The following is a 12762-nucleotide window of genomic DNA, read 5'->3' on the forward strand; positions in this document are numbered from 1 at the left end:
CATTTTACCAAGTCCTTTTCTGAAAACAAATTAATGAGATCCCGAACCCAACTTTACTGGGAAAGTGAAAGTGGAAATCTTTGCGAAACTGCCGGATTTTTCATAGATCTATAGCCGTATAGGCCTATGTGTGATTTGTTGGAAAGTCGTTGTGAATGAATAATGATATCAAAGATTATTAGCTTTTGTTTAAGTAACAGACTTCTTTCTGCAAGTAAACAAGTGAGTTTATGAAAGTGGCGTAGTGGTTTGAATGTCCTTTTTGTTTCTGATTAGTCCTTGTTTGCAACTGTAATAAGGTAGTATGCATTTTACAGAGAAATATCTGCGCCATCAGAAAAAACAACACGAGAATTAGTAAAGTCTATGGTATCAATTTGCAGACAGAATGTGGCAATACTTTATACTAATACATTTACATACAGGCCCTGGTGATATATTTTGACAGTCTCCAAAGTGGTCTTGAGGTACATTAGAAAGCATGTTTTATCAATAAAATGATATCTGTTCTGCAATCCCGGTTTAACATATGTGGGACATTTTCTAACTGTTGTGAGAGAACTGTGACATGCATAACCACCGTATAACTTTAATCAGTGGTCATGTTTATATAAAATGAATGACCATCACATGTATAGTTTTGTCACACAACATTATAACATGAGCTGCATTAGTCTGGACATTAGTGACAGTTGACTTGTTCAAAGACAAGGGGGTAGATCATTTCTGCAGCTAGATAGTAATATAAACAAAACTGTGCAATGGTATACCACCAATCAGTGTCTTAATATTATGAAAGTTGTTGAATGTATGTTTGACATGAATCCATCTTTCCATTTTTAGTCTACATTACACATTACCAACCATTGTCAATGTTTAAGAAAAGCCTTCACATGTCCCTCAGCAAATTTTACAACTGGATCAATATTACGGAGGTAAGTGAAAGGAATTGATTCATTAAGAATTATTCAAACTAGGAAAGTTTGTTTAATATATTTTTGAATATGAAGTTGATGTCATTTCATTGCACAGTAGCCAACTGTCAGAGTTAGAATATCATGCAGTCGCAGATGAGACCATGGAATCTCTCACTGAGGTGTTCGAAGATCTGCCTGACTCAGTGCCATGTGATCCAGAATATGATGCCCAATACTCGGTAATTCAGAATCCCTTCAACTGCATTTGTTGATATTTTATGTTGTTAAGGGGAAAATGATAATTGTGAATAAAACTGTTTTACCTTTTAATACCATTTTCAACCAATTATCATAATTATATAGACAAATGCAATCTCTGATTAATAGGAAAGGGGTGTTGTATTCCACCTCCTACCACTCACTTTTCCCTCCTTGACTTTCCTTACTTCCCCCTCCCACTTCCCATCCCTTCCCCCTCCTGCTTCCCACCCTTCCCCTTTTCACTTCTCCCTCCCACTTTTCACCCCTTTCCCTCCCACTTCCCACCTCTTCCACTTTCCACCCCTTCCCCTCCCATTTCCCCCTCCCACTTCCGACCCCTTCCTCTTCCCTTTTACCCCACACCAATATCTGTAAATTGTAATATACAATAAACCCATGAAGTGATTGTTGATATAAAATGACTGCAGGGATTGATTTATCTAGTGTATTGCAAGCAAAGATTAAAATTTATTTGATGTTTGCCATTTGACGATTGTCATTTTTTTTAGAGTGGTGTGCTTACAGTAAAAATCAGCGATAAGTTTGGGACATATGTCATCAACAAGCAACCTGGCAACCTGCAAATCTGGCTTTCCTCTCCAGTCAGGTGATATATCATTGTTAAACTTTGTCTTTGTTACCTTAACTCTGTTCTACTTTGTCATCTTTCTGACAAAGTCTGTTCTGACAGGTAGACTCTTATAGATTGACAGGAAGACTAACTAGTTGAACAGGTAGACTCATTAGACTGACAGGTAGACTCATTAGACTGACAGGTAGACTCAAGATAGACTCACTAGATTAATAGTTACACTCACTAGACTGAAAGGTAGATTCATTAGACTGACAGGTAGATTCACAGGTAAACTCACTTGATTGATGGGTAAACTTACTAGACTGACAGATAGACTCACTAGACTGACAGATAGACTCGCTAAACTGATATATAGACTCACTAGACTGACAGATAGACTCACTAGACTGACAGATAGACTCACTAGACTGACAGGTAGACTCACTAGACTGACAGATAGACTCGCTAAACTGATATATAGATAGACTCATTAGACTGACAGATAGACTCACTAGACTGACAGATAGACTCACTAGACTGACAGATAGACTCACTAGACTGACAGATAGACTCACTAGACTGACAGGTAGACTCACTAGACTGACAGATAGACTTACTAGACTGGCATATAGACTCCTTAGACTGACAGATAGACTCGCTAAACTGATATATAGATAGACTCATTAGACTGACAGATAGACTCACTAGACTGACAGATAGACTCGCTAAACTGATATATAGATAGACTCACTAGACTGACATATAGACTCACTAGACTGACAGATAGACTCACTAGACTGACAGATAGACTCGCTAAACTGATATATAGATAGACTCATTAGACTCACTAAACTGAAAGATAGACTCACTAGACTGAGAGATAGACTCCTTAGACTGACAGACTTACTAGACTGACAGATAGACTCCTTAGACTGACAGATAGACTCACTAGACTGGCAGATAGACTCACTAGACTGACAGATAGACTCACTAGACTGGCATATAGACTCGCTAGACTGGCATATAGACTCACTAGACTGGCAGATAGACTCACTAGACTGACAGATAAACTCGCTAGACTGACATATAGACTTGCTAGACTGACATATAGACTTGCTAGACTGACAGACAGACCTCACTAGACTGACAGATAGACTCACTAGACTGACAGATAGACTCACTAGACTGACAGATAGACTCACTAGACTGGCAGAGAGATTGAACTAGAATGACAGGTAGACTCATTAAATTGAAAACAGTTCATTGCTAACACTGTTACTCTAATCAAAGTAAGAAATGTTCTGTTTGTCTTGTAATTCTTACATCTTTAAAACCCCATGTTAGTTGCATAAATATTTCATGTAAAACCAGTGCAGATGGTGAGTTTCTAATCAGAATGAAGTTTAAAGATTCACTTATGTTCAAACCGATATTTCTTTTTTCTTTCTGCATGTTTTTGTTTTGTTCTTTTATTATGATTTTTTTCTACTTCTACTATTTTTCTTCTCCTCTTGTTTCAGAGTTATTTTTATTCGTATATATTATATACCTGTATCTCTTTTTCTGTACATTTTATCTTATTCATATATTATATCTACCTATGTACATGTGTTTGATTCATTATGACCTTGATATAGGGAGAGGGCTGAAATAGGGTATGCCTGCTGCCCAATCCCATTCACTTATCAGTGAATAAAATATTGTTTAAATTAAATTAAAGATGCTTAAGTCTTATGCAGTCTTTCTTTAATTGGCCAATTGATTTAAAGATATATTATGATGCTTAGATACATACATATTAACCCCCCCCCCCCCCCATTACTGTAAAATCTTTTATTTTTGCTATCCCCCCCCCCCCTCATTACTGTAAAATCTTTTATTTTTGCTATCCTGACATGTCAGAATTAAATCTTTTATTTTTGCTATCCTGACATGTCAGAATTAAATCTGTTATTTTTGCTATCCTGACATGTCAGAATTAAATCTTTTATTTTTGCTATCCTGACATGTCAGAATTAAATCTTTTATTTTTGCTATCCTGACATGTCAGAATTTTTTAAATCAGCAAGTAATAGTGTTCCAATGCTCAATTTATTCTTAACTTTGTGTATATACCTGTGCAAATATTATCCATGTTTTTGTTTTAAGGCTCCTATGGATAATGTTCTCTTACATAAAAATTGATTTGATTAATCCAGATCCTCGTTTATGTTACTCACTAATTGTTCATCATATACACAGGTTAAATAATCCAAACTCACATGTTGTTAAACAGTCAAAATATGACTGAGTAATTGATATCTCTCTCTCTCTCTCTCTCTCTCTCTCTCTCTCTCTCTCTCTCTCTCTCTCTCTCTATATATATATATATATATATATATATATTTATTTATTTATTTATTTTCATATTTAACAGTGGTCCTTTTCGTTATGACTTTCTGGAAGGAACATGGATTTACAAAAGAACCTCACACACTCTGCATGATGTTTTGTCTGACGAAGTGTCTAAGGCTCTGAATGCCTCAGTAGACTTTACCAAGTGTGCCTATGGCTGTCGAAAGGAAAGCTAGGGTACAGATACTCGGATCAGAAATTGTTTTGTGGTGTTGTTAAGAATGCACTGTTACTGCCTGAGATGTTTTCCGTGGCATTGTTATTAGATAGTATCACAGTGTGACATGTTATGCATTTATCTAATTGATACATTGTGTGAAAATTTACTTTACACATAATTTGAGACCTTTTATTTGATGACAACATTGCCATGGTATGAACTATATGACTGTGTGTTTTTGCAGGCAATAATATTATGATTTGCCTAATTTTGATTGAGTTGTCTTTCTTACATCAGTAAACCTATTGGGTTGACAGTAAATAAGATGGGTCACTTGTTGAGAACAGAGAGGTATTGAGGATATTTAGAGAGGTACTGAGGATATTTAGAGAGGGACTGAAGATATTTAGAGAGGTACTGAGGATATTTACAAACCATACCAAGACAGGAAGGGAACAGAAATGGCTGTAACAAATGACAAAAAGGAGTTACTTAAAGAATAATTGTCTTGTTCGCAGTTGTGTTAAGTAGGGCCATAGAAATATGTCAGAGGAAAAAAGCATTATAAACAGATCACTATTTGACAAATTCTGAACACACAACCCTTGTATACAAAAATAATATGTATGTATAATTAAGTGCATATTGACCTCCCATACATTTTTTCAGTCTCTACATCAGCTGTATATCACGTGATCAAATATCAAGATAAAATCGTACCGTGTATGCATAAATCGTTCCATTGGCACGATATCCAGATATCAATGCAAGTTGAAGTTAATATAACTTCAAAACATATTAATTTCTTAATTTGAAAAGTGATGAGAGCAAGTTTATCGTAACTTGTAACATGTCTAATTTTTGCATTGAATATGCAAGATTCGGCGATTTTTGCATATACGAAGTTGAATCTAGCCTGAAAAACATGTTTTCTGTTGAAGTCACAACTTGCTCCCCTAAATTTCCTTTTGCACTGAAGTTCACATGTCACATAAATCAAACATCTTTCACTCGAAAACCTTGGAGTGTCGTGCCAATGATGAAATTTGTATGTACGGAAACCCTGTTTATGCAAATGAGTTCATTGTGAAAGTCACTATATACGTGCAGATTAGGGGTGATATCAAGATCACAATATAATATGGATATTACTTTAGCATGTATGTTATATAAAGAAGAAATTGAAAATATTTCACTATCAAAGAGAATTAGTATAACCCATTTAACAGAAACTTTTACAAGATTGCGGTTTATTGTTTGACAGCGGTGGTAAATAACGAAAAAATATTTTGACATTTCCAACCGCAAAAGGAATGTAGATATGTACGTCATGACCTTCATCATGACGTATTTTTCATTGTGACGTAATGTAATGTGCCAGTGCGGTAAAGTACATTTTTACAGCACTGGTATTTATGAGGAAAGCCTTAACTCAACCACGTTTTGGGGATATATGGTGTCCCTATTTGCCCCCAAACTAGACATTTATTACCTATATTTACATTTTGAATTGTTTTTTTATGTTGTTTTTAAGTTTAGAAATGACAAACTCTACATGTTTTTGAATCCAATTCAGTTTTCAGAAAATGTCACAGGTAAATGCTCTGTATTGTGACGTCATACTGCTTTGATCAGGATATCAACACATTGTAAAGGAAAAGGTTCAGTGTTGACTTCAGTAAATGTAAACTTCCTTAACCATGAAGGTTAAAAGATTCATAAATTCTTCTGCATGAGGCACTAGTTCTGAATAGAATTAATTCCCAGTTGAACCTGGAACCCATAAGCTGCTGAAAGGGCGAAGAAAATATTGGAACATGCGGTATTGTGTGGTCATGTTGAGATTTAAACAGCTAGCTGTGGTCGCGTTGAGATTTAAACAGCTAGCTGTGGTCGCGTTGAGATTTAAACAGCTGATCTTAGTTGGTATTTTGGTTTTATTTGCCGGACTATTGGCTATGCTACATTTTGAAGGACCGAGTCAGCAGGTAGCCATGGAAACCACTCACATTATCTTTGTCCTCTGGATGAGAAACTGCTTCTTCATAAAATCCACTTTTCCATTAATTTCTCTATGACAATCATCTATAAAATATTTTTGTAATATTTAATCTTTACTACATCTTGTAATTATAAAATTATATCAAAAACCCAGAAAACTTAAAACTTTAATTAAAATGCCTATTGTATCATAAGCTTTGCAATAACCTCCAAGATTTGTAACAAGGAAGGAAGTGACTTTAGAACAGGAATTGAACCATCTGACCTTCCATAGAATGGTTCATCCGTTGAGCTCCAGCAGAACAGGAAGGCAAACAAAGTGGATGGTACATCTCCCTCCTACATGACTTAATACAAGGATGAAATGGGGAAAAAAGGATTTGAAAAGGAAATGCGAATGTTTGTGCCAATCCCTTATCTTTTATATTGATGACAGTGTTGTAAATTTAAAAACCAAACCAGTAAATGAGAGCCCCATAGAGTCTTACAATAGTAAGGATTCAATCAAGAATTTTAGACTTTCCACTGGCTTTGCAAATTACCTATTGTAACCTATGTAATTATGAAAAATTGCTGTTGTTTAGACTTAGTCTCATAACACCATAATTTAAATTATAAAAGTGGATTGTCATCTGTAAAATGGATCTTGTGCATCAGTCCAGTAGCTCAAGTGGTAGAGCACTCACACAGTTTGGAAGTGGTCTCAAATTCAAGTTTTAGTCTGGCAGACGTTTTTGAATTGCATAAATTCATGTAGATATGATATAGTTGATTGGAAGCAAATTAAAAAAAATTCAGCCCAGTCCCAAGTTTACTTTATTAGGGTTCTGCCATATGGAGAGTGCCCTATAGTATCACACTGTCCACCCGTCTGTCTGTCTTGCTCTTTCTGTCCATCAGCACTTCCTATGGCACACAATAACTTGAGTTTCTTTGGGAGCATTTTTATAAATTCTATACATAATGGATTAGGCAGAAGAAGACCACTTTTGATTTTCAGATTCATTTGCTTCGTCGATACAGAGTTATATTGGACTTGAACAAATTTAATGTTAATAAGATTATAGCACTTTCTATTGCATGCAATAACTTGAGATTACTTTGAGGATTTTCATAGAATATAAAGGAAATGGTTGGATTTGGCAGAGTTAGACCTCTTTAGATTTTCAGATTTCTGTCCGTCTCCATGAGCACTTTCAATGGTATGTGATAACATAACAGTTACATAATTGACATTAGACTAAGCTTTGATATGGTTTTGAGATAAAAGTTCATAAGTTTTTGGAAGAAAGTACAGTTGCAACGAATATTTGACTAATCGAACATACACTGGGGGACAAATTTTGTGTTGAAGTTGACAGATTGCACAATGAACATAGAAACCTGAGCAGCTGCATTTTTCCCAAGTAGAAATTAAATCTCGCTCTGGTGCCAGGAGTCGTGGAGTGAACAAAGATGAATCTACACTATATGAAGATGCTGGCATTTTAATTTGACACATACCCTTCCAGTTTAGTAGATTTTCAAAAGATTTTCCCTGTATGTTGTTAATTAAAACCCTTCTTAGAACCCTTCTTAGAACTTCTGGGCTTACCCAGACTGCAGTGGTTATGATGTGGACTATTTCTAGTTCTTGCAATGATTTTCGAAACATTTTCCGATTCATTCCTATATAAAACATTTTCCGATTCATTCCTATATAAAACATTTTCCGATTCATTCCTATATAAAACTTTGAACCCCATTTAATTATCTTACCCCGGCCCAAGCAAATTTAACTATTTACTACATGGAGATACTTGCATACTAAGAAACGTGTACACTTTCACTCAAATTATATCCTTATAGTTCTGGAGAAGATTTCTAACAATTTTTTTGTACATAAAACCATGAACCCTTATTGTGGCCCCTTTGGTCTTTGTGTGTATTAACTAGAATCTAAAGCACATAAGCATACTTGTATATTATTTTCAAATAATTTTTTTTTACACATTCCAATGTAAGTCTTTGAACCCTTATTGTGGTTTCGCCCTGTTCCAGAGGTTCATGGTATGAAAAATTTTACATTTTATAAGGAAGCTTTTTCTTTTCTGGTTCAATGGTTCTTGAGAAAAGAATATTTTAAACAGCCCACCCCATTCCGTACTTTTTCCCCTTGGAAGGTGGCATGACCCACAATTTTAACTAATATGAATTCCTTTTATCCAAGGTTGCTTTGGGGCAAGTTTGGTAATGAAATTAATTTGTGATGTAGTTCTTGAGAAGAATTAAGATGAACGTGTTAAAAGTTTATTCCTGGCAAACAGATGCTGGACTAAAGTTGATCAATAAAAATGGACTTGGAAAGAAAATTAGTGTCAGAATCCAGAATGTGTAGGTGTAAGATTACCCTGGTTTAACTGTACTCTTACTATATTTATTATATACCCATCAAATTTCACTGTTTGATACTGTTAATTTCACAAAGTGTGATCCGATTTTTCGGATTACTACACTGGTTTTCTGATTCCGTATCAGTATCCTCTGAAACTGATGACGTCACAATGCATCAATGCAATGTTGTTTGTGGAAAATGTCGACCGTGTCACAAACAAAACTGCATATACAAAATATAATTTCATTGTATGTCTGTATTTTAGATAATTTGAAATACATTTATTATCTTATAAATGTGGATTAAAAATACAGAAGGGGGTATATAATAAATTTATCATTACTACAGTAACTTGATCCGAAGAGTTGGATCACGTCTCGTTGACAGGCACGGATCATCAGATCAAACTTGATGCTTCGCGTCTCATGTGAGCTGATGATCAGCGCATGTCAACTTGACGATATCTAACTCTTCGGATCAAGTTACTGTAGTAATGATATATAATTATGTATTGTCATCTTGGAAGCAACTTATTCCACAGATCCTTATATAGCTCTTTTATTTTTTAATTGAATTAAATTGATTACTTAATTGAGTAATAACAGCATAGAGCTATCAACTCATTATCTTGGAGTGAAGACTTTTTCTGTTTTAGATAAAGTACATGGTTTCATAGAAGAACAAAGATTTGTGTAATTTTACACCTTTGAAGACAATTAACATGCTTTTCTGTTAATATATTCTAAACTGAGTCAACCTTTATCTGCAATGTATGTAGCACTCTGAATTTCTCTCTTATTTGTAAATGGATCATAATTTATGAACAGTGGTCTTACATAAATGCATGTCTACTTACGATAAATGTATCTAGACCTAAGGAAGGAACATATATTCAAGCATATGCCTGCTGTCCAAGCTTGTTTCACAGTGAATAAAATTTAAATTTATGTAAAATACAGATTTTAGAAAATGTGGTTAAATGAGGTATTTTGGCTTTGGGAATGAAGTAATTTTATTCCTCTCCTTTTTTTCTTGCCACTGCAGAGTATCATTGTACATAAAAATTGAAAAAATAAATAATGCACTTATAATTCAAAGGATTCTGTATAGAAATAACTTGAGAAAATTTGTATCCTTAATCTTTTTTTGGTCTCAATTCCACACGTCTTGTTTTATAATGCAACAGACGTGTGCACTATGAAAGCTAGCACTCTCTTAATTTCTGATATTAAAATTTTTTTTGGGCAAAAGTAGGTCAATTTTAGATCTATGTCACAATTAAGTTATCTATGATAGGGTACTAATAATTTGTTGTCAAACCAGTACACATGTGAAAAATGAAATTCTATCTTATTATTTCTGTTATAGACATAGTCACTCTAAAAATTAAAAAGCAATAACCAAGGGTCGAAGAACAGTAAGATAACAAGATTGAAGATCAAATACATGCATAATGGAATAGATGGAAAAGCTTCCCTGGGTACATAGACAAAATATAAAAACCGTTTTCCCTACCATTTCATAGACAGTTGCCAGTATAACATTTTCAAACATGAGGAGCAAAGTCTTAAATTTTAGTGCCAATAGGATTCTATTGTTGTCAAATTTGAATGCTAGCTTTATCACTTGGATTTCAACAAATGTGCATGACAAAGATTATTACAAACATCACAAGGCCAAATGTGCATGACAAAGATTATTACAAACATCACAAGGCCAAATGTTTTGGTACCATATGTTTTGCAAAACAGAATGGACATTTGAAATAGTTATAGGCAATTATAATGTGTTTTTAAAGTAGGCCAAAGGTCAATGTTACAGTGTCAAAAGTAATGGTACCTACTTAGAATGAAATATGAAACCCCTATTTCCTACCAACAACAAGTTTTTCAATGCTGTCAAATATCAGCTGTCGTCCCCATATGTTCCTATATAAAAGTAGCCCTGGGGCTAATGCTATGACACACATGAATCTACACTTTATGAAAATTTTTGTATATTTTAAAAGTCTTTTAAGAACTTCCCCAAATATTCCTAAATTTGTAAACCGTATAACTCCTGTTGTGGACCTGAGGCAGAAGGTTGGAACAATCTGAATCTTCTTTATACAAGGAAGCTTTGATTGCCCTAGTTCAGGGTTCAGAACCACTCCAACCTTTTTCTTATCTCCCCTTAAAAGGGCCGCCCTTCATTTGAGCAAAAACTTGAATTCCTTTTACCTATGAATGGTTTGTGGCAAGTTTATATGGTCTAAATTGGCCTGTGGTTCTTGATAAGTTGAAAATGAGAAAAGTTAGTAGACAAAAGACAAATTAATTTTGATCAGAGACGCTCACTTGAGCTTTCAGGCCTGAAAGTCATAAAACTCTTACCGTACTCCTACTCAAACTGAGCCATTTTTGTTTTGAGTACAACTCTGAGCAAGCTCCAAAGCATATACTTGAAAAATCTTGAGCATGTACTCCATTTGAGTATGAGAATGATTTTATAAAAGTTTTATAACCTTTACTTATGAGTATGATTTAGAGCACAGAGTTTGAGTATGACAACGTGCTCAAAAGTTTTATAACCTCCAGACCAGGTGATCTAAAAGTGTAACATTTGGATGAGTCCAAATACCAGATGTTGTGATACCAATTTACAAACGATCACTCCAAAGGGAGTTACTTCCTGTTCGGTGTTGAAAAGTTATTATATAATCTTTTATGGAAAAAATTATTTTGCACTGCAGATATTTTCTTATCTAATTTCTAAAAGAGTAACTCACAGTTACTCTTAATTAAAACCCTGATTACGGATGACAAATTAGAACATGCGTGAGTGAATAATACAAACTGTTGAGTGGCAAATGCATGCATGAGTTCACATCACAATTATATGTATACATGTATATCAGAACATGATTAGTGATTTACTAATTATGATCCGAATTCCACTCTGCTAAGACAGATAGAATATTAAGGTGGCTCATAACACCAAGATTTGATCTAATGGCTCATTAAAAAATTTAAAATGTTATTTGTTAATATTTTTTAAATAGGCAGCTAAAATCTTAAAAAATCATGCCAGTTAAAAAAAAGATTTGTCGGTGGACAAATGTATTTTAAAAAGAAATTGAAATGAAATGGCCAAAATTTAGATATATTGCGATTTTTCAAATATGAACCAAGCCCAAGATCACTAATAAAAAGGTAGTCATTGAGAACATTGTAATCAGAAAACTACATTCCCTTGATATAAAATGGTTTACAAATTAAATGAATTATAGAAGAAGCTAATTTCTTAATGAAGGGTGCATAAAATTAGCAACAATACGATTATTTTAGTAATTTCTATCAATTTTGATCAGGATCGGTCTTTTTTCTCTGGTTTGGTTCAAATCTAAAACAGCAATATTTCTGAAATTTGGTCATTTCATGTCAATTTCTTTTAAAAATATATTTTTCCTAATATATCTTTTTTCCAAATGACATGTTTCTTGATGATTTTAGTTATAGATTTAGAAAACATTAACAACAACAAAAACAACATTATAATATTCAAAATATTTTTTTATCTAAAAAATGAGAGCATTGACATTACACGAGTCTTCTTCGCTAAGGGTTTATTAGCTATTTATATCATGCATCAAATCAAAGCAAACTTTTGATTTTAAAATCTTTTATTTGCAACCCCCCCCCCCCCTTTTCATTATTCTGAAAACAGTCACAAAAAATTCATCTGAAATAATTGAGTTTGTTTCCCTCTTTCGATGGCAAAATCATGCTTCATATGAGGTGCTTAAAAGAGCCATTAAATAAAATTTTAGTGTAATGAGACACTTTAAATTCAATTCATCAACATTGAGAATATTTTTTCCAATATTTTAATCATTACATCAAATCTTGTATATTTTCATATTCATTTTTTATGATGGTTCCAATATCCATGGGGAACAATTATAAAGTTTTTGTGAACATTTACACTACAGTATTTCCAGATCTTATAAATCAGTTATAAAAAAGAATTGTAATTATTATTAATGTTTACAATTCGTAGCTCAACCCAAACTGATGCAAATATTGTCTACCATAATGCACAT

At 33.8% G+C, this 12762-nt stretch overlaps 1 protein-coding gene across 2 annotated transcripts; it reads left to right on the top strand.

Moving 5' to 3' along the window:
* The first annotated feature begins 19 nt into the window (after nucleotides 1-19).
* LOC125652605 (frataxin, mitochondrial-like) lies at nucleotides 20-4574 on the top strand. 2 transcript variants are annotated; one of them, XM_048881934.2, is made up of 5 exons: nucleotides 20-222; nucleotides 844-935; nucleotides 1036-1156; nucleotides 1688-1785; nucleotides 4169-4574. In XM_048881934.2, exons 1-5 carry the CDS (start codon nucleotides 163-165, stop codon nucleotides 4320-4322), a joined length of 525 nt encoding a protein of 174 aa, XP_048737891.2. In that variant the 5' UTR covers nucleotides 20-162; the 3' UTR covers nucleotides 4323-4574. The 2 variants fall into 2 exon arrangements, with proteins under 2 accessions (XP_048737891.2, XP_048737890.2); XM_048881933.2 differs by having other exon boundaries at nucleotides 82-222; nucleotides 1033-1156.
* Nucleotides 4575-12762: the final 8188 nt, after the last annotated feature.

Source organism: Ostrea edulis, chromosome 5 (genome assembly GCF_947568905.1).
Source record: "Ostrea edulis chromosome 5, xbOstEdul1.1, whole genome shotgun sequence".
NCBI lineage: Eukaryota > Metazoa > Mollusca > Bivalvia > Ostreida > Ostreidae > Ostrea > Ostrea edulis.

What these genes read in the sequence shown, in the direction of transcription:
- LOC125652605 (XM_048881933.2), top strand. Translation starts at nt 163, where the DNA reads ATGATATCAAAGATTATTAGCTTTTGTTTAAGTAACAGACTTCTTTCT. An exon ending in TTCTTTCTGCAAGTAAACAA is followed by an intron (nt 223 to 843) that starts GTGAGTTTATGA and finishes TTCCATTTTTAG; the next exon opens with TCTACATTACACATTACCAA. An exon ending in TGGCTTTCCTCTCCAGTCAG is followed by an intron (nt 1,786 to 4,168) that starts GTGATATATCAT and finishes CATATTTAACAG; the next exon opens with TGGTCCTTTTCGTTATGACT.